The 27,881-nt window shown below is 35.8% G+C and overlaps 1 protein-coding gene across 22 annotated transcripts in view; it reads left to right on the top strand.

The window, feature by feature from the left end:
- The window catches only part of INSC (INSC spindle orientation adaptor protein), a 332,365-nt gene that overhangs the window by 62,329 nt on the left and 242,155 nt on the right, over window positions 1-27,881 (top strand). For 21 of the 22 annotated variants that reach the window (XM_080595847.1, XM_080595865.1, XM_080595846.1 and 18 more), the window contains 5 exons: window positions 11,145-11,490; window positions 11,975-12,027; window positions 13,504-13,627; window positions 16,201-16,314; window positions 22,384-22,509. In XM_080595847.1, coding sequence (XP_080451973.1) covers window positions 11,145-11,490; window positions 11,975-12,027; window positions 13,504-13,627; window positions 16,201-16,314; window positions 22,384-22,509 — 763 coding nt within the window. Of the gene's footprint in view, window positions 1-598; window positions 748-11,144; window positions 11,491-11,974; window positions 12,028-13,503; window positions 13,628-16,200; window positions 16,315-22,383; window positions 22,510-27,881 lie in introns of those variants that run through there. The other variant, XM_080595855.1, reaches the window with a different exon arrangement.

Genomic DNA, 27,881 nt, shown 5'->3' on the forward strand with positions numbered 1-27,881 from the left:
TTTGGGAGGGAGTTAGCGTGCACATAAGGGAAGTGTGCCATGCACACGTACACACTTATTGGTGTTGTATCCCAGTCTGGAGCATAAGGCTGGTCCAGGTAGGGAAACTAACGCAGAAGGTCTAGCTTTGGTAAACAGTCTTTTAAGAGGTGATTTAGCAGTCCAGGACTCTAATCCAGTATATACTGCCAGTTACACTTTTTTTTTCAGTAAGAATTTTGTTCAGAAAAGCAATTTAATATATTTGAATAATACCTAAATTCAATAAGCACAAATGAAAAAAGAAGAAAGTAAGAAATGCTTACTTCTTGTAGTTAGTAAGGAGTAGATACTAAATACAGAATAGAAAAAGTACTCCAGATGAACGAAGACGAAATTTTCAGTGCAGACAGGAACACTAACAATCTATCTTTGACTGTTAAATGTGTAGGAAGAAAATTGAAATACCTGAGAGAAGCAAAACAAAACTCAATCCCCAGGAGGCAGGAAATGACTATTTAAAGTGCTGAACTACTAGCTAGCAAAATTTTGTTGTGCCTCCAAGTGGAAATTAGGAAAACAGTCTTGTGTCTAGGGAGCCAGGGAGGGTAGAACAAGAGGCTGCTGGAATGGAAAAGAGGATAAATTCAGGGAAAAAAATGCTAGCAGAGATTACCTAAAGATTTGGGATTAAGAGGGAAATGGGATGCCAGAACATGAACCTGCCAAAGATAGAATGTACTGAATAACCTTTTATTCTCTCATAAGGTAACCTTATTTTCTGTTTTCCCTTTGAACAAAGGCAATTCATTGGAGATTATGTACATGACAATTTACTTGTAAATACAGCAAGCAGTAGCTATTAGGCAAAAGGTAAAATGGGAAGGAGTAGCTGTAAGGTTATTTCTGAGAGGAGAGAAGTAGACTTTAAATATTGGTCTTCATACCTGTTTTTATTTGTTTCATCTCACAAGTGATACAACTTACTGTAGCTTAAACTTTGGAGTATTGCTAGCACAGATCATCAGCCTTTTGTCTGAAAAAATATGATCTTGAGGCCAGGGATAATAGAAAAAGGACAAGTAGTTGAAATCTCAAGGTTTTGCATTAAGGGACTCAATAAGAAAGTCTGCAATTATTCGTAGCTTATTCAATGGAGAGCTTAAAAAAAACAAAACAACAAAAACCAAACGTATGCTAGTTGATAATAAGATGCCTGTGACAGCATTTGCCAGTAAGATGTAGTGATTAGGGCAGCAAGATCAGTCCTGGGCTGTGTGAAGAGAGATTTCTGGTGGAGATAGGGGTGTATTAATGCCACTGTGTAAGTTACTGTGAGACTTCATTTGATGTTAGGAATGATATCAAGTCTTGCAGTAAAAAATTAATTTTGCAGCAGCTATAGACCTACCAGGGAGTCTGGAGGAAGGGGAGCAAAAAGAGACAAAAGGAACCTAAGAATCTTGCTTTTTAACTCTTGCAAAACAAGCTGAGAAGGATTTTTTTTTTTTCCTAGAAATGCATTAGAAGATGAATTTTTAAAATGAAAGATGAAACCAAATGGGAATTAAATGACTATTAAGAAATTCAGATCAAAAGTAAGAAATTTCAAACCATTAGAGCAGTGAGATTCTAGTATAACCATTTAATAGAACACTTTTGAGCCCATGATAAACTATTGAGTTGAATTTTTTTTTTTTAAACCATTTAGGGACAAATTACCAACCAAGTGTCTATGATGACCTAAGATCTTTCAAATCCTCGGTTTCTACAGAAACATATAAGCATGTGCATAAATATTGGATTTGATTAGAAACTGCTTTCTTTGAATGAGACTGCTTAAAGAATTCTTGTCATGTCTGTCCAGTATTTGTGACGCTGTTGCTAGTTTTCATCTTTTTAGCTTGTCTGTTGAAGAGTTAATGTTCTAATATGACTCCTGGATACCTGGTGTTGGCTTTGCTTTTTTTCTTACTCCTTTTATGACAGTTTTAGCAAGAGCTGCTGTGCAATAGATGTGACTGAGTGTCCCCAAATTTCTGCAGTCTTCTGAGTGATACTGATCTCATAACTCCCTGTAAAATGGTTGTTGCTTCCTTCATTAAGTAATCCAGGCTTTATTTAATCAGTAGGGTTAGGACCTTAAGTGAGTAAATAGCAAAAGGTGAAAAGCTAATGGTACTGCTCATAATGCATGTCATAACTCCTTTGAAAAAAGCACAGTGAGTGGTACTGTTTGTTATTAAACTACAAATTAAGGCAGACTTGAAAAAAAAATGTTCAGTTGTTCAGTGAGGCACTGACTCTACTTTCCTGAACTCTCATGTTAGTCTCCAAATTAGTCCTTGCTTGTGATTGAGCATTCCCATGGTCTATGGCCCTAAATTATTTCCAGTGTTGTTTCTCTCCCCCTCTTTTATTTCTATTTCTCCATCCCTGCTAGGTGTTTACAAGGACTCCTCTCTGAGCTTATTGTTCTTAAAAAGCTGTGAAGAACACTGACCTCTGTGATTACAAGTGTAGCCTGAGCATCAGGAAGCAGTGAACTAGGATAAACTCACTGAGCATTTCTCTCCTGCTGGTGGCCTTGTTGACATTTCTCTCCTGTCGCAAAGTGCAGGAAACCCCCTGAGCTATTTGTGGCAGTTAGAACTTTGTACTCAGACAGCAAGTAGTCTGAGTACAATAGCAATGTGAATGCACTTGGAGGACAACATCCCTTTGAGATTACCAACACAGTTCAGTCACACAGTCAGATTTGGTGTTGTGAACACCTGCAGAAATGTTTTAGGTAGAGCCTCCTTGTGATATTCCATCAGGCAATGCTCTTCGGTATATATTGGGCTAAATACAGTACAAAGTCATGGATTCAGGCATTTTATACGAAGTTAAGACCTCTCAGCTCAGATACCTCCCCCCCCCCAAGCCCCGCCGAAAAACTATAACTTTGTTTTTGCAAGACCCAGGCTGTCATTTGAGAACAGAAGTGGTAGGATCTTGCCGCTCCATCACTGCTTTTGTCTGCACAGTGGAGAACAGTTTCTTATTTCAGGACCTCAGCTCAGATGGAGGGAATGGCTACTTCATCCAGCCCATCGGTGAACAATTCACCTGGGCAAGGAAGGGAATCCCCTTTCCCAGGGTAGAACAAATGATCAGGTAGCATGCTGAACAAAAGAACTAATATCTTGCACAAATCTTGGTTAGCTGATTGTTTTACTAATTTATTTATAAATCCTGTCTATCTCTCACTGATATTCTGTGGATATTAAAAACCAATGGGAGCTGATCCAAGAATAGCATCACAAATGCAAATTCATTTCAAATAGTCATGTTATGCAAATATAAATCAAACAGACATACTTAGTTGGTGATTGTGACAATATTGGTATACTGTTTGTCCAGCTTTGCCTGCAAGCAGTAGCCTTATATTTTCATTAAGCTGCTGAAAGCAGGTTTTATTTAGCATTTCCCTCTATTCTGTCAGGAAATCCTACCCTCATTAATTGCTATCTTTACATTCTGCAAACTCAGTGGCTTAAGTGCTTGTTGAGACAGCTGCTGTTTTAACAATGTGGTGTACCAGGCACAATGTGAAAATCCCTCAAACCAGGCTGAATTCGTCCTTTTGCCTTCTGACCCTCCCTTCAGTTGATGGAGGCTGGAAAAGACCTGGCCCTACCTAAGCTGTAGGAAGTGAAGAAAAGTGAAGATTTTCTTCTGTGTGAAGAAAATTAACATTTGATAAGTTTAACCTAGATTTTACATAACCTAATCAGCAAGCTGAATTAGTCTGTGATTTTATATCATGTCTTCCTTATGTTCTATAGTGTGCCAGTAATTCTGGGATAGTATAAAATTTCCAGACATTTTTAGGGGGACAACTTACAGTGAGGATTTCTCAGAAAAGCATAAAGATCTGAGAGGAACATTCGTGCAGCACTTAACACTGAATGATTTATGTGGCCTTTTAATTAGGTGCGATGAAGCCATAGTTAATTTATACACCATGCCTAATATATTAAAAGTGTTTATAGTGTTTTTACTTTCCTTATAGACATTTCTTCCGTATTTGTGAAAGCACAAGATTTCACAGAATGCAGCAGTCTGACCACAGTTGTTTAGTTCTAAGTTTCACAGACTGGTCTGCATTTAACCTTCCTGCAGGAATTGGATGGATGCCTATCAAGGCACAAGTTCTTTGTGGTTTTAACACGTTTTCACTATAGTAGTGCTGACTTCAAGGAGGCTGGTGGTTTCAGTATCTCCCTCCCAGAGCACAGATGCCAAACTGAATTTGGTTGCATTGAAGTTTCAGTAAATGGCAAGGGGACCACTGCTGGTTTCAGGTCAGGTGAAAAAGATCATGGGTATCAGTTATCAAAACAAACAAACAAACAAAAAAAAGCAGCACTGTTGTGGTGTCCTTGGTCAACAAAACAGTTAATTTATTATCACTATCGTGATAAATTCGTATTTTATTTGTGATATTTGAGTAATTCTAGTTTTGTTACCGATATAATCCTGCTCATTGGCATCCTGCTTCCTGAACCTCCTAGTGGTAATGCCTCCATTAAATTCTGCTGCACTTTGTGGTTTAAACCTACTCCTAAATTAAACAGAGGTGGAAGGGTGATCAATGCAAGCTAAGAGTTCTGTTTTCTAGAATACAGTTCAGGGTATTTGGCTGACTACAGCACACCTTTCCCTAAACTCTTTTGTTTTGAGCAATGTTTTGAGGGCTATAGTTTGCATTATCAGTTAGAGACTTCATTTGGGGAAGTTCTTAGACTTCCATAACTGTAATGATTGACTAATTGTTGAGGCTAATTAAAATACGACTGTAATATAACCTATTAACTTTTTTTTTTTGAAAACTAGGAATGACCTTGCTTTTTTCTGTTTTCTGAAGGTTTAAATAATGCGTACTAAACCCAACTTTTGTCCTAGTGAAGTTGGGTTGCTGATGTTATACTAGAAAAAGTCAAATCAAGGGGAATCATTTGACTAATTCTTTAGCTTGCCACATCAATTACAAATGTCAAATATTCATAGACTTCTTTAGGTATGATCTGCAAAGCAAGAGTTTTCACTTAAAAATCAGGAACCTGACTATCAGCTGCCCCAAAGCTATTCTGTATCACTTAAGTTAGCTCTCTAGCTACATGAAATTTTGCTAAAATCAGTGCAAATATATCATGGATCTACAAGGCTCTTTTATGCAATTAATAGCATAAAGCAACTTGAGGATAAATAAGAGCCTTCTCTAAGGCTCTTCTTTAAATCCTTCCACTGATAGTTGAGTTCTGCTGTCTCTTATATTAATGTAGACACTGGCCCTGAGTATATTGGGTACCTATGAATAATTTTGAACAGATGAATTAGAAAAAAATTAGAGATGAATTATGTTCAAAGAGGGGGGCTAAATCCATTCAAGAAGTTGTTTGTTGCCAATTAATTACCTACTGCTAATTAGAATAATAAATTTGAGCACAGTTGTAAGACTTGGCATTGATTCACTGTAGGCTTATCTGGAAGCTGTAGTAAATGCTACCATTAGGATTGGTAATAAATCTGTCATAACAGGTAAAAATGGATAAGAAGACTAAGAAGCCTCAAAAAAACATAATTCCGCACAGCAGAAGTCTTTACTCTTTATAAATATAGCGGCCATGGGAATTATTCACGTGGATTGATCAGCTTAGGCTTCCACATAGTTATAAAACATGAAACTTCAGTACTTACTGAAATTCAGTATTAAAATGGAGGCATAATTCTTTTTCATTATAACATTTGCAATTTAAAAAACTGTATGTGCTGCCAGTAAAAATGTAGTAGAAAGGCCCAAGCTGAAAGTTTTACGCAAACGATCTAGTTATTATTTCTTCACTCTTCTATTCCTGTAGCAACAACATAACGTAGGGAGGGTTGCCACCTATAGGGTTGCTTGGCCTATCCTAGAGATCCAGTGATTCATTAGTTAACAAACTAATAGCTAGATAAAAGAAGATGGAAAAAGAAGTGCTGGTAACAGATCACTGAATACAACATATGTCTTAAAAATGTAAGATGAGATTTTTTCAGTAAGCCTTTCTCCAGGATGTCTGCACTGTGTTACATAGTGTAGAAATGTCTGTATGGAACAAGGTCTGAGTGTCTGTTGAAGCAACATCTTTTAACGTGCAGTCCTAAGCTGATTTCAGCCAGTGATGCCAAATGGTTTTGTCAAAATAACACAATTTTAAAAAGACTTTCTTTGGCAGGCACACTAGAATTCAGAGTATTCAAATTGGTAGGTACTCAAATTCAGTTGAATGGTCTTGGAAACTTCATCAACTGTTTTACAACCTCAGTTAAAATAGAATGACTTTAAGAAATGCTGGAGACTCTTTTGACTTTTTATTTTGCACTGAATTATTTTTACTGCTATTTTTACATGAAATGCTGCTCTTTTAATGTACAGTCTAGATAAATTGCTTTTTTGTCAATATGCCATGGCATACTGAATCCAGAAATTCAAACTGGTGGGGAATTATCTATAAACATGAAGGTCTCTGTCAGTTAACCAGCTACCGGTGCTTAATAAAACAGAACTGGACAAAATCACACCAGTGAGGTCCCTATGCTTGAACCAATATTATTCAACTTATTTGTTAACGACCTGAAAAACAGTTGTAGTTGTATTTTGCATCAACACCACTTCAGCCGATGCAAAATCATTCAGGTTAATTCAAAATAACTGCAACTACAAAATCACTGAAGTGTCTGTCAATATTGAGTCACTAAAATATAAAATGCCTCATCAAATTAAATCTTAATGAACATAGTGCATGCTAGGAGGAGAAGGGAACTCAAGAACTACCTCTTTCATCATACATACAGAAGGACTAACTTTTCCAACAGTTAAAAAAAATAATTAAAGATTCTAAATGAAAAGTAGTAGTTTTTCTGGAAGATAAAAAATGAAACAGCTCTCTTGAAACACTTAAAAGAGAAATGTAATTTGGGGAATTCTTGGAAAACAAGAATTCACAGAAAATGTGATTCATGTGTATAAATCTGATGTACCTGAATTTTTGATATCGTGTGCTGTTCTTGTCATCTCATCTTGTAAGGTCATAGGATAACTAGCAATGGTTTTAGAAAATATGGGGAAGGGTAAGTAGCTGATCAGATATGTGAAGTCACTTCTGTATGGTGACAGACTAGATAAACTGAATTTCTCTAGCTTGAAAATGAGAACTCAGGAGATATTGTAGGGCAAACAAAATAATGAATTACACAAATAAGGTGAATGCGGAGCTATCTTTCAGTATTTCTTAGCCTACAAGAACTAAAGAGCTTGTGTTAATATCCCCAGGCAGTTAGTTTAAAACAATAAGAAATACTTTTTCATACAAAACATAATCAAACACTGTGAGACACTGCCACCAGATGCTGTGAAGGCCAAAAGTTTAACTGAGTTCAAAAAGGGATTAATGGCTACTTTTGTTTCATGAATTGTAAAAACATCCTGCTCAGACATGTATTTTGGCTTAGGAAGTTCCTGAACCACTAATTGCCAGAAGATGGGAAGGAGGGGTTGCTCAGCTCCTGCCATGCCTCTTGTAATCTTTCCTTATGCATCTGCTAATGGCTGTGTTGGGAGCAGGATAATGGGCTAGACAGATTTTTGGTCTGACCCATTATGGCTGTTTTTATTTTTTAGGCATAATATTTTTTTCAGTAATGGGAGACGAGATGGAAACTTACTACTTGTTTTCAGATATCGGTAAATGCAGTTTGGAATATGATTTTTGAAAGCTAATTAGGAATGATCACACTCTTTGCTTTCCTTACTTGAATATATAAAAGATAATCTGCAAATTCGTGTACTGAATGTTCAGGAAGATTACTTTTGAATAAGTGGGGATGTGAGTAAAAGTAAATCATTTGTATATTTCATTTGAATAAACATAAATATATTTAAAGAATAACATGTCAGAAAAGTTGACATAGTGAGAAAGGAAAGCTTTCTGTGGTTCTTTTGTCTGAAAAAAAGCATTTTTTTTTTTTTTTCTGCCAGGTTAGTTTAAAGAATACTAAATTTCACATGATAAATTCCCCTACTGTAACATAAATTCCCCTACTGTATTACTGACAATTACTTTAGTAGGAAAAGAGGCAAGCAACAAGTGTTTCTTTAAAATCTCTTCTTTTTTGCACAGTTTATAATCCTTTTTTTTCTTTTTTTTTTTTTTCCTTCTTATTGTAAAGTAAAGATTTCCTTTTGGGATTAAAGGAAACATGAGCTATATTCTATGATATTCTAGATTCTATGATTCTATTTCTTGTTTTATCTGACTAACCTATTTGAGCTTTTTTCTCCATGTAAACATATAATGTAGGAGTTTCTGTGCTCACTAAACAGAGAATTAATCAATTATCATAACGTACTTTAGAAATGAAAAATACATTACTCTGTCAAATGAGTTTATCCTGGACTGCTTGCAAAGAGTGCATGTCAATATAAATCATGGTTTCAAAGTTCTAAAGTTTTTTTGTCTATTAGGAAACCTTGATTCACATTCAAAAAGGCAATAAGGAGACTACGCACAGCAAGAAAAAAGTGAGCCGCAATTGAACATAAAATGCAATTACACAATGTTCAAAGCTGAGTAAATAAAGACCTTAAATAGCAGTAGCTTGGAAAGTTTAAAATTGAAAGTAGTTTCATCATGTGTGGTGAAAGGTGGATTGGATCAATGCAACTGATCTCTTGTATCTTGTTTGCTGTTGATTTATATTAAATTATACTTGAGGTGAGACTCCTTTTCATATGTATATAATAAATTTTGGTAATTTGTGCAATATTACCTTAGTGGTCTGGAAGGGGATTTCTTGAATTCATCTGGTGTTCAGCACAGTAGTTGAAAAGGCCTTCTGTGTAGTCTTCCTTAGCTTGGCTAGTGCAGCTGTAGATTTTGCCCTAACAGTAGCGCTTTATGTGCCTTTGTAACAGCACACAGCATTAGCGCTCTGGGGCTGAGTGCAATAAGTCCCTGTCCAGACTAAAAGAATGGAGGCTATAATACAAACTTTCTTTTTGTTCCTTCTGATATAGCATCTTGGAAAAACTGCAGCACATGTCAGAAGGTAGACAGTACTCCACTACAATGCCAGATTTAGCTGTACGATATCAACAGAAGTCTGGACAAAATAATTGAGCCCAGTCTCTTCTGCTTGCACTTAAGTTTGTTTCTTCTTTACCGTTCATCTTCACTTCTTTGGAATCCTTTATTAGTAATCCATCTTTCACTTGAGGAAGAGATAATAAAAATGTCAAGGATTTCATATTGAGAAGGGCTATCAGAAAATTAAGGCTAAATCTGCAGCTGATGAAAATTGATTTTTTTTATTCTTTGCAGCTCAGAAATCTGAAATTCTCCATTAGTAAAGTGCTCCTTTTGTGATTTTTTTTTGCGTGTACTAATGTTACATCCACTAGTCATGATTGTTTATTAATTCTGTAGAAACTATTTGAGATGTACAAAAACAATTTTCTATACCATAGAGACTTGCAGTGATTCTCAAACACTTGGCCTCCTGCTATGCTTTTATGGGTGAGAGATATAGTATTGAGAGGGGATATTTTGGGCCCACTGGGGAACAGATATTGATGAAATCAGTCTTTACTGTTTGCAAGATCAAAAAATTTAGCATAGCCTGGGATATTGTCATGGTATCATTCATTTATCCCGATTCCAGCAACCAACATATAGAGCATATTTTAAGCTTTTGGTTGAAGATGAAGAAAATTCAAGAAATTTGAAAATAAATTACATTTTTTTCTTAATAACTCATCTTTTTCCCTTAGCTCTATATAATGGTGTATTCAGTTTTTATATACCTACTATTTATATTAGAAAAGTTTTAAACGTGTCTTTTCCATGTTTACATATATATATTAACTACAAGGTTAATATATACTCTCTTCTGAGGATCGGGAAGGGGAAAACAAACTGAAATAATCTGGGCCTACTGTTAAACCTGAAAAAAAAAAAACAAAGACTGATTTCCGGACATGGAGAGTGTTCTGTCCTAGGTTTGAAAGCAAGGGTCAGGTGGAATGCCTTGGCAGAGGTGATGCTCCTTCTTTGGGGAGCTTCCTTCCACAAAAGGAAGTGGAGTTCCAGCCTTAGGTGTGGTAGGTGAGAGTCAAAATACACAGCTGGGAGCCTGCACTTGTGCAGTCTACCAGGCCCTCTGCAGAAGGCAGCGAGGGACCAGCCAGGCCTTTGACGGAGAAGGCAAATTACCAGGGAGGCAAAGGGATCAGGGTGCTGCCTTGAGTCTCTGGGGAATTTGGGAACAGTCACAAAGACAAGCTTAGCACTGCTGCTGCCTAGGGTACCATGCTTTGCTAATTGCGTCCCTGCCAGAGGGTGCAAGTGTACAAAATGCAGGCTCATTGCCTTGTGTCAGGGTATACACAAGTTCTTTCAGCCTCATTGTTTCACAGCATGTTTGCCGTAGTGCAAAATTGTGCTTTGGAAGTTAAATGTGCAAATTGTACAGACAGCAGTGAGAAGCACAGGGAAAGATAAAGGACTGGTCGGGAAGTTGAGTCCAGCTGAGGTTTAAGGGATTATGTTATGGCAGAAACCAATATTGCTGACAGTATCATTAGCTGTCTTGGTTTTGCTGTGTCAGAGTGGATGTAAACGGCTTTGAAAAGATGCTGCAAGGTTAAACTTGCCTGTTCAGTGAGAAAGTAACAGGTGAAATGTCTAGAAAATGTTAACAGTCCCATAAGTTGTAAGCAAACACACGCAGAATGTTGCTACTTCATTGTATCAAACTTTGAATTTACAAGAAACTGTAGAACTGTTTTCTCCCCAAACTACAATCTAAACTTCTGCTTAGTCATCTCTATTCTCTACTTATTTTTCTCTAACAATTTTGTAGCATGACGTGTGATGTAAAGGTGATCAGAAACACAAAGCTTGAATAGAATGCAAAGCATGGTTCTGTGTTATAGTACATGCAAATTTTTTGCTCAATCTGTTATTTTTTTGTCAGTCAAATGCAACCTGATAGTTAGATGTACTAGTATTTTATTGCTGATCATTACTCTAAGGATCACTTTGTTTCACCTCATTCTTCCTTCTTTCTCTACCATCTAGCATGCATTTAATTCAGGTGGACTCTGTTCAGCGATGGATGGAAGATTTGAAGCTGATGACAGACTGTGAGTGCATGTGTATTCTCCAGTCCAAACCGATCAGCATTGAGAAGGATGAACAAAATGAACACATCCTTTCCTCACAGTATAGCACATGCAATAACTTGCAGCTGCTGTTAAAAAGAGCTTGGATCATAAGCACAGAGTTAACCAGGATTGCTCAAAAACTAGAGAAGAACAGATGGCAAAGAGTCCACAGCATGACAGTAAGAGTCAATTGTCATGTACGTTCCATGATAAATGAGTACAACACATTTACTAGAAGTTCTTCAGAAGAAATGCACCAGGTAGTAATGCCTTATTTGTCTTCTGTCTTATTTAATTTTTTAAATTGTAATAAATGCAACTTTCTTTAAACAATTGGTAGGAAATTCTTAAACACAACACTTCTTGCTGAAGACATTTAAATTCCTTTTTGTCTATGGAAGCATTCTTGACTCATTATGGATCCTATTTTATTATAGGCCTGATTCTGAGTGCTGATAATATCAACAAATTATGCTGAAAAAAAAATTAATTTTCAGTGACCACCAGACTGAAATAATTAAATGCCCAATCTGTGAGTTCCTTTGCATTTAAAATTTAGAAAATTATACATTTTAAACTTCATTTTTATCTCTACTTGTTTTATTCAGAAAAGTAGGAAAAGGGTGTCCATCTGTAATAATACAGTTTTGGAGGGTTTTTACCTAATTATCATGAACAAGCATTATTTATTTTTAAAAAGCAAATATATATTGTTACTTAAAATAACTTTTTCTCTCTCTGCAGTTGGAAAAACTTTTAATAGACAAGTGTTCAGAATTTACAGCATTTACAGAAAGGTAATTTTTTTTGTTTGAAATATTCATTTTGCTTTTTTATTATTACGTAGAATTTGTAATGGGAAGTACAAATCCAGCAAAATCTTCAAACGTTTGAACTGCAGCTCTGAAAGGCTTTGAGCGTTAGCCTCCAGTGTGTGAAGTGAACTGCTTTTATCTAAACTGTATCCTAATGAAAGATGGAATCTGCTGTTGTACTAGGAGCATGGCATAAACACAACACTGGTAGAGAGGATTTTTCAGAGCTTTTAGACATCAAGGGAGAAAGTCTGTTTCTATCAGTGACAAAACTCCTATTGAGCTCTGTGGAACCAAGATTTCAGCTTTTGTGAAAAACTTAGTGTGAGATTGTCATACAAAATGTACCTCGGTGCAAATATCCACGTTAGTAAATCAAACCCACAAAATCACATAAATATGCATTCCTTTAGGTTGCACTTATTGGTTTACTTAGCTCCATGTGCACTGGGATGCTGACACTAAAAAATAAAAAAGACACCATCTAATTGTAAGCAAGGAATAATTTTTTTTTTTTTGCTTTTTGTCAAACTCACACAGCTCAGACTTTACTTTTATATTCTACACACACATTTAATGAGATCCCCAATCCTGTAGTGTCTGTCTCCAATCAACCCTTTCCCTCCTTTTCTGTTTGAAAAAGTTAATATAGGTAGGTGAAAGACAGGCAACCTCTAGAAGAGAACATACTGTGTAGATGGAAGCACTGATCAACCAATCCGTATCTTCTATTAGTGGCCTGCTGAGGTGCAATATGTTTTGACAATTTAAAATAATGTATCTGTGTGGAAACACTAGTTATTTAATTTGAATTGTGTAATGTTTTCCATCTTTATTTGCTTTTTTCAGTTGGCAAGTATCATTGGTTACAGGATAGTTATACCAACTCTGTAAACCTGCTGTGTCATCTTTGTTCATAGAAGGCCTAACTTTACTTTTGAGTTTGCTCTTTAAATTTAAATTATCTCTAGTCATTACTCTGGACATGCATTCATTTTGTGCCCTTATTCTGCTTTCATTAAACTAGTACAAAAATATATATATATATATATTGAAAGCACTTTTCTCATCAGGAAATATGGATATGCACAGCTGCAGCTGAAATGCAGGCATTCTAGAGTGACTGTAACTAAAAACATCAGTGGAAAACAGCAGAGTTACACTGGTATAAACACAGAGCATCTGCAGCAAAATTTGGCGTGCAGTCTGTGTCATTCATTACTGTCCAACACTGTCCTTTGGTGTTATGCTTACCATGTGCAGACAAAGCTTTGATATTCTGGTGTGATGCTAATGGCAAAAAGATGGTGTACTCGTGAACAACTGAATCCTTGCTATATCCATGTTTTTAATGTACTGTTACAACATAGAGAGCTCACCTGTGACAGTCAGCTTAAAACAATTGCTGTCTATTGGATCTTGTTTTCCTTCATTCCTTCCCTTTCACATTCTTTTTAGGTGTGTACAAACTGAGGATGAACAGATGCTGAGGTCCATGAAATCCTGTGTTAATGAAACGCTCACTACTGTTGCTCAGTATTTTGGCCAGTTGATAGAGCTGGTTTTAACACATGAGGCACAGGTTAGTCTACAGAGTTTAAAAAAAAAAAAAAAAAAAGAAGTGTTATCAAATTGTTGAACCTCAAGGGAGAACATTGATAATTACAGCTCTGTTTTCAGCAAACTTCTGATTGGTAATTCAGATATCTTGTAAAGAGATTTAGGTGTACGTTCACCTGATTTGTTTTCCAAACAGAATGATCTTGTGGCTCACTATGTTAATTACCATTCCTGATAGGTGTCTTTCAGTGCAAGGGAGCTGACCTCTGGACAATGCCTACTTTATTAGAGCTTTGGACTCATTTTTCTCTTCCCTTCCTACAGATGCTGCTTTTCTTTAGAAACCACAAAAAAAAACAAGTCTATCCTGCTCTTGACAGTTCTTATTAAAAGCCAAAACATCTAGAAGATGTTCATATATATATTATTACACCAGACATTTTAACCAGTACATATCTTAGACTCTAGGAAGTAGTGATAAAATACAATATATGACTATCAGCATTCTTGTTGCATCAAAACAGAAAATAAGCCCTTATGTGGTAGATTAAAAAAAAATCAAGTTCATAACCATCCACTAGTTTTTGAATAATTCCTTCATCCATAGTGTGAGGACCAATGAGAGCAAAGCCTGTGTGTCTATGTATGTATAACCTTCCAGAAGCGTTGCAGGCATGATGTGTAATTTCCACTGGTGATTAAATGTGGATAAACACACTAAGTAATTAAGCCAAGGTTACAGATGCTCTAAAATTTTTCCATTAGAGTATTCTTGAGGTAATAACCTGTAAGTCTAACCAATCTGTCTTGACTTAAATTAGTTTCTTGAGATCTTATTAGCTATCCCTTTGTACCAGCTTCCTCAAAAACAACAACAACCAAGAAAACCCAACTAATTACACTCAAATCATTTGTATATGTCTTATAGGTGATGTTATGTTGAAACTTTGAGCAGGAAAAAAAGAAAATAAGAAGCTTGATGAAAAGAAAATAGTTAAACAGTATTTACTACTGTGCTAAAGCAAAATCACTGCATGGTATTTTTAAAATTCTAATGTACCTTGATGCTTTAAGATAGTAAAAAATTTGCGGCTCTTTCAGAAACATCCCCTATAGTTTTAAAAGATCACTGCTAGGAATTGAAAGTCTCCAGAATATATTTTCAGAATTATAGTCAAGCTAACAAGCTACGTGCTAATGCACTTTGGTTAGGATTTATGAGAACTACATGAAATGCGTCATATGAATTTAAGTGCATAAATAACTGCATATTGCAAATTCAGTGAGTAGGTGGTGGTTGTTTTGATGCTTATTCCCTTTAATCTGAAGAGGAGTTGTAGACTGTGAATAGTTCTGTTTGAACACTTTGACGCTTACTGACACATTAAATCCTGATCCCTAATCCCTATATATTTTAAGAGAGCAGGGTTCTGCACCATCCCATCTGTATTCCCATGGCTGACGACTTGGGAGAGAGGTCATCTATCAAAACAAAACATCATAAGAGCAGTTTTCTGAACCACCTAGTCATACTGTGTGCTCACTTCTGCTATACAATCACATTGTCTGTGGGTAGTTGGCCACAGTGGAGCAGACTGTTTAGGTGAGAGGCTAGGACTATTTACTCAAGAGCTTTATGTTCCAATCAGTGTGTCGGGATTTATTCATGAAAATGATTCATATAATAATGTGAACTGATAAGTTATGTCTTTTAAAGAAGAATTTTTCTAAAGGGAAATCCTAAGGGTGGAAGAACACAGCGTCTTAAAAGGAAGATAACCGAGCTTTGTATCAATAATAGTGTAAAATGTGGGATATTTCTTTGCATTTCTTTCAAAGTTGTATTAAATATGTAAATGATTACCTTCCTCCTTCTAACAATTCTTCTTCTAATGATTGTGTGCTTTCAGAGAATAAAATTAAGCTGTGTTCTTCTAGCAGCTGTGTTTATCTGTGCAGTTGCAAGGGCGTACATACAAAAGCAAGATAACTATTTACAAAGATAAAATATTTAACCTATTTCATATATTTGAGAAATAAATTATTTCTCTCTGAGTATTCCTGTTATTGATCAGTGACACTTTTCCGTTTTATCTAAGACTACTGATGATCATAGAGCCTTAGAAAATTGTGTTAGAAAGAGTAAGGCAATATTGCTAATAAATAATGTGAAAATCCTGTATCACATTGTGATACAGCTTCTCCACTGAGACAATTAGTTGCCTTCCCACATTTTTAGTTCAATTCCAGGCCAAATCTAATAATGATTTACTGAACTGCAGAGTTCTTTATTAAAAGGTTTCAAACACATGCCTGTTTTCTTACTCTGATCATATTTATTTTGAAATATTGCTATTCTTGATTACATCTATTTAAATGTGATAGAAAATGTGTTAAAATATGATTGATCTGACTCCTGCCTATGTTTTTCTTTGCTTTCAGTTTATCTGGGTGAGAAGGAAAATGGTATGGATTAAATGGACTAGACTTTCTGCTCCGTCTCATCTTAAATATAATACTCACGTTTTTCATTGGAAGTAACTGTGTTTTATTTTCATTGGAAGTAACTGTGTTTTACTGTCTTATATCACACAGAACCTTCTGAGACAAATAGATTTGTCGGATAGTGTGTACGTCACTGAGTCAGCGATTAATAGTTTATTCAGCCTTACCCAGGAAGGTGCTCACCTTTGCCGTATCATAGCTAAGGTAAGGGGAATGTATGGATTAATTTGGAATAAAAATAGTAATACAAGTGGATTATTTTACTTAACATATTAGTGGTGGTAAGTTTTGAAGTGTACAGGACAAGATGAAATTCTTTATTTCAGGAGACTGATAAAATCTAGGTTAAAGAACAACAAAACTTAAATCTGAGAAACTTTATTATTATTATTATTATTATTATTATTATTTCGCTGTTTTATAAATAAATTGAGCATGTAAAAGAGAGAAGATAGCAGGCAAGAAGTCTCCTGTCAGTTAATAGTTCTTGATGTAGATATTTCACAGCACCTATCTGGATCTTTTCTTGTTTCAGTTTATGTCCATCCTTGTTTTCCTCCCTCCAGGTACTGCTGTAGAAGGCCTGGCTGTGTAATCTTGATAATCTCCTCTGAGGCACTGGAAAGCTGCTGTTGTTTTTTCTTGCCCCTCTCTCTCCCCTCTTGAGGTGTATGCACTCTTGCAGCTCAGGTGGCATCATTCACCCAAAACCAAGCAAAATGGAAGGAAATTCTTATTAGTTTCAAGTGCCCAATTAATGCTGATAATTCTGAATATTACAGATGAGATATTTAGACTAAAGTTGTGTGGGCAAGCAAAGGAACAGGAACCTTTTAAGTCTTTCTGACATGTCTTTCTTAAGTCTTTTTACAGAGGGCTGTCATTGCAGTGTAGGTTACTTCTGGCAGCATGTGCTCTTACTCATTCAACAGTTGATGCTCACTGTGGGTATAAACCCATCACTCTACCAAAATTAATGATACTGTCAATCCATGCAGAGTTTGTACCTCTGAGGACACTTGGATCTTGAAAAAATAAGAAAGGCAAGGCATTTTATGAGGTCAAGGATATGGTAATCCAATCCCTAGTACGTACGTATAGAAGGAAACTTTTTCCCCAAGCTTCTGCTTGTGGAGTGTTATGCCAACTCCTTGTCCTGCTTGGAGATGAGGATAAATAGCACCATCTAATTATTTTTTTTTTTCTGCTCTGCCTTTAGATGGACATTTGCACCATAAAAACACTACTCTGTTCTTAAGGCTCTGAATGAGGTAGACTCATGTGTAGTGGATCCTGGCAACAGCATGAGAGGTTTATTTTTTTCCTGAGTTGGTATATGAGCTCCACTCAGTGGTACCACCCCCCAAAAAAAAAAATAATTAAAATGTTGAGTATTGAGGAAGTACAGAACTTACAAATTGGAGAAAATTGGTCGTCTTCTTTTTATCATTATGAGAATTCTACAGACAGTTCAATTTATCAGAAATGAAGTCTGACCTTCCATAAATCACTAAATTAATTTATTACTATTATTACATGGATATGTCACAGGATGCACTAAATCGTTTCCAAGTGAGGAAATGCATGTCCTTATGCAAAGAACCTTAAGTGGTGTTTGGTTGCCAAACTATAGTGGTGATTGTGTCACCCATCCTGTGCATCTGTTTGCTCTATGCACTGAAATGCAATTGTCTGGGCTCACCGTCAACCAATGTCATACAGAAGACAAAGGATACCTGCATCAGTGAGAAAGGTGGCAGAAGAACCATAATAGACCAAAATTTTGCATTTGATCACTTGAATAAGCAGTTATGACAGTGAAAGTGCAGGGTAATTTATAAAATTAAGAAACAAAACAAACAATAAAACAAAAAACCTGATGCTGTGCCCACTTATTAAGAGGATGAGAATGGATTTAATATTTGCAAAGATCTCGAGACCTCCCATACATACAGAAGTTTCCTAAAGAGCTATTGTTGTAAAAAAAAAAAAAAAAAAAAAAAATAGAAGCTGAATATTTGTTTAGTGAAAGCAACACTCTATTCATGCAAACTTGAAATCTTACTCTCCGTGACAATCTGTGATCTTGTCAATTGCTGTATTAGTGTGTTCTTCTGTGCCTTAAGCCATAAATTACGCTTCTATAGTACATCAAAATCTTAGACATGAAGCCAAGAACCATGTTAATTTTGAGAAGCTACTTGGAACTGGTTTCTTGCTTTACATCTTGGTAAGGTTTTCAATCGTCTCCCTCCTTCCTTTCCCTCCCCCTGCCAATACAGTTACCAAAAATTAAAAAGTCTTTGAAATTCTAACATCCTCTGCTGAAAAGCCACCTATAATTTTATTGTACCTGGAGGCATCCTTTGACTCACTGGAAACTGTTTTGAGCTTTGCAGTCGAAGTTAAAATATAGGTGTTCATTATTTTTTTCAGCATGTAACTAATCTGCTGTGGAAGAGTCATGTTGTCTCACACTGTCAAGCCAGCTAGTTGTTCTCTGTGTGAAGTTTAAAGGCTAAGATGGTTTCTAACATAAATGAGTAGTAGCAAGGACAACATAAGAAATGAAGGAAAAAAGAAGAAACAAATAATAACATTAATAAAAATCCTTGAATTCTGAGCTAAAAGAAAAATCAAAGATGTGGTGTGAGTTTTAAACTATGTCATGTGCATCTGATGTCTATGCTGGTGGCAGCATAATGGAAACTCCACCAGTTTAGATGATTTTAAATGCAAAAAGAGAAAATGAGGAGAGGAAGAGCCAGTGCAGCATTTGTAGCAACTACCAGTTGCAAAAAACTGTTTTAATCAAGCTTCTGCCTGTGGATCATTTTCCTACCTTTGGAAGCAAATGTTCCTAAAAATCCTTCTTTCTTATGTCTCCTGACACATAAGCATAAAACAATGTGACTAACTTGGATCATTGTCTAGGGCTGCATTCATTGCAGGGGTGTATTCATAAAATCTTTATAGCATTGTGTCTATGAGATTTGATCCCAGAATCTCTCATTTTAAAACCTGCAAATTATTGTCTTCGTTGTTAAAATTCTTACCTTCATGTTATGAGATCATCAAGATCTTAAAAAAATAATAAATAAAATAAAATAAAAATTACAGACTGGCTTGGATTGGAAGGGACCTTAAAGGCCATCCGGTTGCAACCCCCTGCCATCGGCAGGGACACCTCCCACCAGACCAGGTTGCTCAAAGCCCCATCCAGCCTGGCCTTGAGCACTTCCAGGGATGGGGCATTCACAGCTTCCATGGACAAATTTTGAGTGTATTTGTGCACCTGTAGAAAACATTAGCATTGCTTGAAGTAGACTGGTTTTAAATTGATTCAGCTTCATGACAACCAGAAGAATCCTTAAAAATGAGAGTTTCAGAGTAAATGATGAATAAATGCCAGGGCATAGAGTAATACAGGAAAAAAAAAACAACTTCGTAAATAAATCCATTTCACTGATCAATTAGTGTAATGCTAACTTTATTGGACTGGATAATATATTAATAGTCTCTCTAAAGAGAGAGAAGCAAAAATGCAGATAGTATTTATTTACAGTAAAACAAATATACCATAGCTGTTTATCACACCTTTCTTTGGAGTAGCTGAGCCTAAATGTTTTACTGTTTGAGTTCCATAGGGTTGTGCAGCAAATCATTTATATATCAGTTCCATTTCTAGCAAGTATTTATTAGGAAGATTTCTTTAGAGCTAATAACAAATGTTGTCCTCCATCCCAAGGAAAGGCTTGATGGGAATTTGCTGTACTTTGAGTCGTGTAAGGCTGGACCTGCAAAATACTACTCCTTAGAGCTGGATGCCTTTTTTTCTGCTCTTTATTCACTCAACCCGTGCACAGTTTGGCTTTTTATACTCATGACCTCCCTCACATACTTGCGATTGTATTTCAGGTGATTTTGTTATCTACTGCTAGCCCTTCTGAACTGCATCTCAGGGATGTCTCCAGGAAATTGAATTCCTACTAATCCAATATAGGAGAGAAACAGGTCATCAAGCATTAAAGCAAGTTGTCCTGTCATTGCAGAAAGTATGTGAAGCCTGTCCTGAATGAAACTTGCATTACCACAAGAGCAGTGTTTAATGTGTTACTTTGGCAATTCCAGTTCTTAACCAAAAGTTTGCAAAGGGTAAATAAAAGCATGCTTAGATATATTGGGAGCTTTTGGAAAGGTGTACTGCAAGTTAATCTCCAAAGCAAGCAAAACTCAGTGCTGTTAGGTTTCTTTGGATGGAACTATTTACCCATTTGACCAACTTATATTTATTCCTATCAGATGGAGTAGTTCTGTCATCCTTGCAAAAGGCACAGGGGACAAAATTAGATAAAGGTGAATAATTTCTGGGGGATGCTGAGATTCCAGTAAAGTTTAGGGCAGCTGGGTGCTTTTGACAAGCCACAGCGTCAGGCACAGTATTTCCTGCCTATTTCACTTACAGCTCTCTAGATTCATTACCTGTGATCAACATTTTACAACTTGGTAATGGCATTCAGCGCACAAAATAAGCGGTTTGGATCTCCTCCTGACAAATGCAGTGATAAATCACTTCCTGTCCATCAGAGGCAAAAGCAAGGCACCCATTTGTCATAAAGAAAGCTTGAAGCTAATGTGCCAACATTACTTGAGCTTTACTAGTGTCGTCCACAAACTTCTGCTTATTATAACCAAACTAGAGAATCAGATCTTCTCTGATCCCACTGAACTGTGAGGACTTTCGATCTAACAGTAAGACTCAAGAAATCCTAATTACCTCAGGTTTGGGGACAATGCTGTACTTGGTCTTTTATATATTTTTTTAATAGATAGTTTAATTACTACATGGGTGAAATACCGATAAACTTTTGTGGAAGGAAAAATGACATTTTTTCTTGTTGGTGTACTGCCTTTTATTTTAAAGGCTCAGAAATATCTTTGTGCAGCGGGCTATATATAGCAATACAAGACATAACTCAGATATACGTGCACTTCTTACAATTCCACAAATAATTTTACTCTTAGCAAACCTTACTAAACCTACTATTTTCACTGATTTCATAGAAATGACACAAACATATGCAAAGACATAAAGTTATATCCTGAAAATATACAGGTGTTAATTTTGTCTAATTCTAATTTTATTTTAAATTGGTATCTATTTTTGTTAAACTGAGCAGATTATCTTACTCTATTATTCTCTACTATATTCCAGCAGAGATAGTACAAAAATATGGAAATAGTTCTGAATTGTATTCTGGAGATTTTGTCAACACAACCTGTTGAGTTTCCAAATAACAAACTGTTAGGAGAAAAATTATTTCAGTAGATCTGAAAGATATTTTTATATAGATGATACTTAAGCAGTCTTAGACTGAAGAGTGTATATTACACTTGGTCCATGATTCCAATTAAAATTATTTCAGTCTTGCAATCTGAATATTTTAGACCAAGATCTTTCATCTGTGATTAATATTTTGAATGCTTTCTTTTTCACTGTGTTTGCTTTTATGTAATATATTGCATCTGTAGTCTACTTGATGGCATAACATTTTTAGGTAACAGTCCATCAAAAAATTTGAAGTGCATGTATTGTATATATTTATCTTTCCATTTATTATGTGGCCTTTGCTAATATTTATATATTTGTGTGCTATCTTGGAAATTAAGAAGGCTTGCTACTATAGGGATGTATATATACTCAATTTTTTATTATATACTATATCTATAGAAAAATGTGTAAGAACTTAAGTTTTATGTGCTAGATGATGAGTATATGGATTATATATCTTTGTAGAACTTGACACCTATTTCGATATTTTCAGTAGCTCTTCAGCCACGTGATCTCTTTCATATTTTATCAATAAGCAAATACTGTATGGGTATCAGAAATGTAGAGGAATGTTAAATATTTGCTAACAAATCTGTTTTAAACTAATAGCATATGGTTGAACTATAAATTAAATATCACTCCAATCTTTGTCATTTTCACATGAATGTCAAGTTTAATTTAAATTGTGCTTGAAATTGGTAAAAGTCAGTCACTTAAGTACACCTCCCACTGAGGCTGTATTACTTTTTCATCATTAAGAGTATAAGCATTAATCAGCTTGAGTTCTCTGTGTGAGCTTAACATCCTCTTTGTTGGTGTTTTGATGATAGCTAATTCGGATAAATTACTAAAGGAATCTACCCCTCCCCCTATGACAATCTCAATTAAATGCTAGAGAAACATTCAGTGCTGCTTTTCTGATTTTTGCTTTTCCCCCACAGGAAGGAGGTGTAGTTGCTCTCTTTAAGATCTGTCGCCAGGATTGTTTCAGGTGCCTTTATCCGCAGACACTGAGAACATTGGCATCCATTTGTTGCGTAGAGGAAGGGATGCACCAGCTGGAAAAGGTAGGCATTTCAGCATTTTTTACTGACTGCATCATAAAAAGAAGTCTCATCTTTAATCTCTTCTAGAAGTTGATAACTTTGTGGCATTTGATACAGTGCTTCATTCTATGCTCACTTTTTCTGTACTGAACACATCTTCAGTCTTTACAAAATTAGTCCCACCAATAACATTACCCTATTCAGCTGTTTACACAAAAAAGCTTTCTAAGAGAAGATAATTTCATAAAGCAGCCAAATATGTTAGTGACTACGTCAAAAACAAAGCAAAACAAAACAAACAAAAAAACAACAAAACACACCAAACAGCTGTGGAAATAATAATTTCTGGACTCTAAGCTTCATACCAATTTTAATCCTTTTTCTGACACTCAGGTAGGTCATCTGCTTGTAGTACTGAGCTATCTTGTGGGAGTTGTGATTTCACAGAAAGAAGTGGGACAGATATAGAAGTCAGCCAATAAAAAAAAGTCTGCTAATCAGCAACAAGTCTCATAAAAGCCAATTTTAACCGGGAGGGAGAACATCAAAACATTATCCATATAAAATTGTATCAACTGCTTATACTTTATTCCTTTCTCACTCTTGTTATATATTGCTGTTTTGGAAAATGAACACTTCTCCTGGTCACTAAATCATGATCTCATCCTTCTGCATTTCATGTAACAGTCATCTTCCACAGCTGAATAATGGTCTCTTCAAGTTAATGATAAATGATTTCGCTGCCACTTTACATTGACGTATTTTGTAATTTAGTGCCCAGGATTCAAGCAAACTATGGCAGAACATCTGCAGCAAAAAGCAAGACTCTGAGCTTACAGTAAATGAAGATGACTTAAATTTTTTTTTGACATAATGCTAGTTCAGACTGACACCAGAATCAGTCTAAAAGGATCTTTCATTATGTCCAAAATAATAGTGGAATTAATAGAGTTAGAGATGGAAAAGATTGATTAAACTCACCTGGTCCAATTCCTGGCAGTGTCAACATGCATTTAATGTGGCCCATATCAAAGCTGATGAAACAAGTGATAACTCTCAAGCCTGTATGTCTTTGATATGCTCTAATGTTGGCCACAAGCAAAGTTGCTCAGGGTAAACTTTGTCACAGTCAGGAATGAAGTAGTGTGTAAAGGAACTTTTAATGGAAATCCTTACTACTGATTTCAGTAGTTCACTTTCACCTGGGCATTCAGTCCTTAGAACATCTTTGTGAACAAGAGGGTCTGGACATTAATCCTGCTCATCTGACTGAACAGGTAAAGGTTTATAGCAGGACTATTTGGATATCACTTTGTCAACTTTTTTGCCTAAAATTGTGTTCCTTAGGATCCATATGTTATGTTGGTCCAGTACATGTCTGGGTTTCTTGGAGGGAGAATGGGATATTTCATACATCAAAAGAAACAAAGATCTTTTCTCTAAATGAAGTTAATGTCCCTCCAAGTGCTACTGGAATTCGAACAGCACAGGCCAGTACAATGCTATGTCATCTGTAAATATCTTTCAGCAGGTGTGTGTCCAGGTTTGCCAGTTTATAGAGATGAGGGAGGATAACACGCAAGAAAATTTTACTATTTTGCACCGTTCTTGTACATGTATTTAGAAGAAACATCATGTTCTGATCGTAGCAAATCAATGGAAAGTGTACCAAATGAGAAGACCAATATTTTGACGTGAACACCAAATTGGGTTTTAATATTGTCTTTAAATAAGAATGATTTTATTCTTTTAAAATTTGAAGTACTCTTGCAAAGAACAAAAAGGAGGACTATCAATATTAGCATTTCTGTTGTTACAAAAATTACCATTTCTTACCTGACAAAAAGGGCTGCTTCTATTATTAAGCTATGTATGTAGGTAGTGGTGAAGCATTTAATTTGCTGTAATGTGAATATCATTATGCCACCTAGTGCATTAAAACATCAGTGCAATTTGAACTGGATTTTTAATGACAAACTTCATTCAAACAATAAAGCTTGGCCTTCAAGCAATTCAGATTAGGTAATACACAATTTTAAAAAACACCCCCCACCCACTCCCAAACAACTAAAAAAAAACCACCAACAACAAAAAACCACCTCACTCCCTTCTGTATTTTTAATTAGATTTCACAGCCATTAAAGTGTTTAGAAGGCTACTTAAAAGCAAACAGCAAGAGCTATCATTTCTAATGGAACGTTTATCTAGGAGGTGGGCTAAAAGGAGGTGGTGTACTTTCTGCAGTAATTGCAGTGCTTAATTACTATAGACATTAGGAATATTGTTTATTTATCCAATGCTCTTTCATCTTGCCAGTTTTCTAGCAAGGCAGGGTAACAAGAACATCTGTGTTAAAGTAGACAGTTATTGAGAAAATTAAGTCAATAGGATGTTTACTAGGCAATGCAAGCAGAGAGTTTTAACATTTTTCCTGGATTTAAAGATAAATTAATATTAAGCTTTCTCTATAATTTGTGTAGATGTAATGTGAGTAACTTCTATGCAGAGTTTAAACCATTTGTCCTGAGTGAATTTTTGGCTTTCGTGTGGAAATACTGTCTTGGTTAACTAGTGAAGGGAAAGTATCAACTGAGTGCTCATTTCTAAAGATGTAGAAAATTGCCCATTTTAAGAAGGAATATTTTTCTTAATTTTTTTCAAGAATAATTATTATTCTTTCCAGTCACACATCTTTAAAGATATATATATCTGCACTATTCTCTTTCTGCACCCTTGAAAAACCCATTATTACTTCATTGTGATAAACAAGCTTATCTTTGCTCTAATTACAATTACCATGTAGTTGTTGCAATGACTAGCTTTTACTCTTTCAGATGAATCTACTTGGCTATATTTACAGTAATGCAAAATCAGTTGGTTAAAATACCAGTTTATAATAGTTATTATTCCAATTGCAAGTACTTTTTTGACTTCTGGAAATATACTGTTACTTTGTTGTACATTGAGGTGCAGAGCTCCAGGAACAAAACAGTAACAAAATAGGCTTTTAATGCAGACAGATAACAAAGAAGTCCCCTTACTTTGAGCACTGTGTGGAAATAAATTGAGATCTATGTAACCTGTGTTCCACAGGTAGTAGTTGCTGCTTCAAACTGCTTTAGAATGTCTATTTGTTCAGTACATGTTAACTTGATAATCCACTGCTACACCAGCAGTGATCATTCTTGGGTCTCAGCTGCCTGAGCAGTCCCATTCAGAGAGGAGCAGACAGGTCAGAAGTGACCGGAATTGTTATCCTTCTCATTATTCCTCAGCTACCTGTTCTTGTACCCAAGAGAGCTTTGTCATTTGTCTTGTGGCCCTTGAACACACAGTTTTTAGGAGAAAGCTCACTGTACCAGAAAGGATGGTTAATCTTGGTTCACACATGCTAGAATTTAAGCAAAGAGATGATGCATAGTACAGATAATGGATGCTACTATAGATAATACATACTACAGATAACACTAACCTAATAATTAATACAGAAAATCCCTAAAAAACGGAAAAGAGTTTGAGGTGAGCATGAGTGGAAACTGAAGAACGGTGTTAGTACTATACATGCAGACCTATTTGTGTATCCAGCCCTGGTGATGTTTAGGACAGAAGCAGAATGATTTAGTGGGAGATTGGTTCTCAACATGGACACTTGAGGTTTCTAGGGGGAAGAATATCTGGACCACGCACAATGTGCTTTGAAAACTCAGCTTGATTTACTTCAAGGGTTTCCATGTAGGAAGGGTTCCCATGCAGGAAGGACTGTAGAAGGCATGGGGTTGGGCTAGATTAACATGTGTATTTCATGAAACTTAAGGTAAATAAAATTATCTTGGTATGTCTGATAATGTTATCCTGCAGTTTACATTATGAATAACTGTACTTTAAATTTCACATTCAGTGTCAAGACAAAAATTCTAAGCCTTTAACATGTAGTAGCCTTTCTTGGAAAAGGGGTATCTGAATACAATCATACATCTCAGCACATCATTTGCCTAAAGGATTTCTTCAATCCTTTCACTTCCTGAGGTTGCATTAGGCCCTTGTTTTGTAGAGTTGTTGGAACAATGAGTCTCCTGTATATATGCTGACATGAAGCCTCACTAAAGGCTGAAGACTTTGGCAGTTTCTGTGCTTTGCATCTATCCGTACAATGCTTCTTGACTGGTATTAGAAGGCACAGCTTTTGAATTTTTGCTCTTTGCTGGAGATCAGTTATATCATCTTTACGAAGGTAAACTTCCTGCTGCAATAAAAGAACTGCAGAGTTAGCTCAGAAAAAGAGAGCAAATGGTGCAATGTGCTGCAATTTTTATTATGCCTGTGAAACATTATTACATTAAAAAGCTGAAACTCAGCTGGGACCTAGATCAAGGTGCAACTGCCACAAAAATAATGATTTACAGAAAAATAATGATTACATTTAAGCAGCTGCCTAAATATTAACACTGCAGTGTAAATTTGCTTGCACTATTTAAATTAGTTTAGAAAGCAAGACACCTGGAATCAACTCATTAAGAGAAGATATTCCAGAGAGACTGGTGACAACAGTTGTTACTTTAATAAAGCTTTTTTTTTTTCTTTAACAAATAACAAACCTTTATTTCTATGCTTTAAGTAAAATTGCCTAGATATATTGTACAAATTGCTTTGAATCCTTTATTCAAAGCACATTAAATCAAATGACTTACTTCCAGAAAAAGAATCTAAAGAAGGGGGAAAGTGTAAAATTTTTTGAGATTGGGAAAATAAAAATTTCTTGAAGACTTCTTAAATATGAGTGACCATAAATCTGTTGTTCACAATGAAACCAGTCTGATTTGTAAGAACAACCATGCTCTAACAATTTCTATGTTACAGGTATGCAGTCTGTCAATCATGAGAAAGGGGCTTTTGTCAGTGAGCTCTTACTGGGAAATAAGTAAAATGTTTATTACAGAACTCAAAAATGCAACTTGTTTATAGATTTTGGGTGAATGTGAGCTGATATATTGAGTCTGAAATGAAGTTACTGTGGTTTTGACTGAGGCTAACATCTGAAACTGAAAGCTCAAGGTGATTAGAGCTGAATGAAGTAATCTGTTGCGTTAATTCTCAGCTGCTGAAACAACTGAGGTTTGTGTAGCTGAAGGATGAGACAAGTGAGAATCATGGAGAGTGATTTGATTATGAGGGCTATGGTCACCCTTTAACCACTTTTAAAGTTAGCTGGTGGCCTACATGTCATAGATTTTTGGATTTCATTGTCAGAGCATGTGAATGCTCCACAACCTTGCATGTTTTTATTTTCCCACTACCTAGTATGGTATAGAAATAACTTCATACCGTACAAGAAATCATAAATCTGCCTGATCTGAATGAGCTATATAACTGCCTTCCTATTTGAATATTCCAAA

The sequence above is a fragment of the Anser brachyrhynchus genome (assembly GCF_964034855.1).
Source record: "Anser brachyrhynchus genome assembly, chromosome: 5".
Classification (NCBI taxonomy): Eukaryota; Metazoa; Chordata; class Aves; order Anseriformes; family Anatidae; genus Anser; species Anser brachyrhynchus.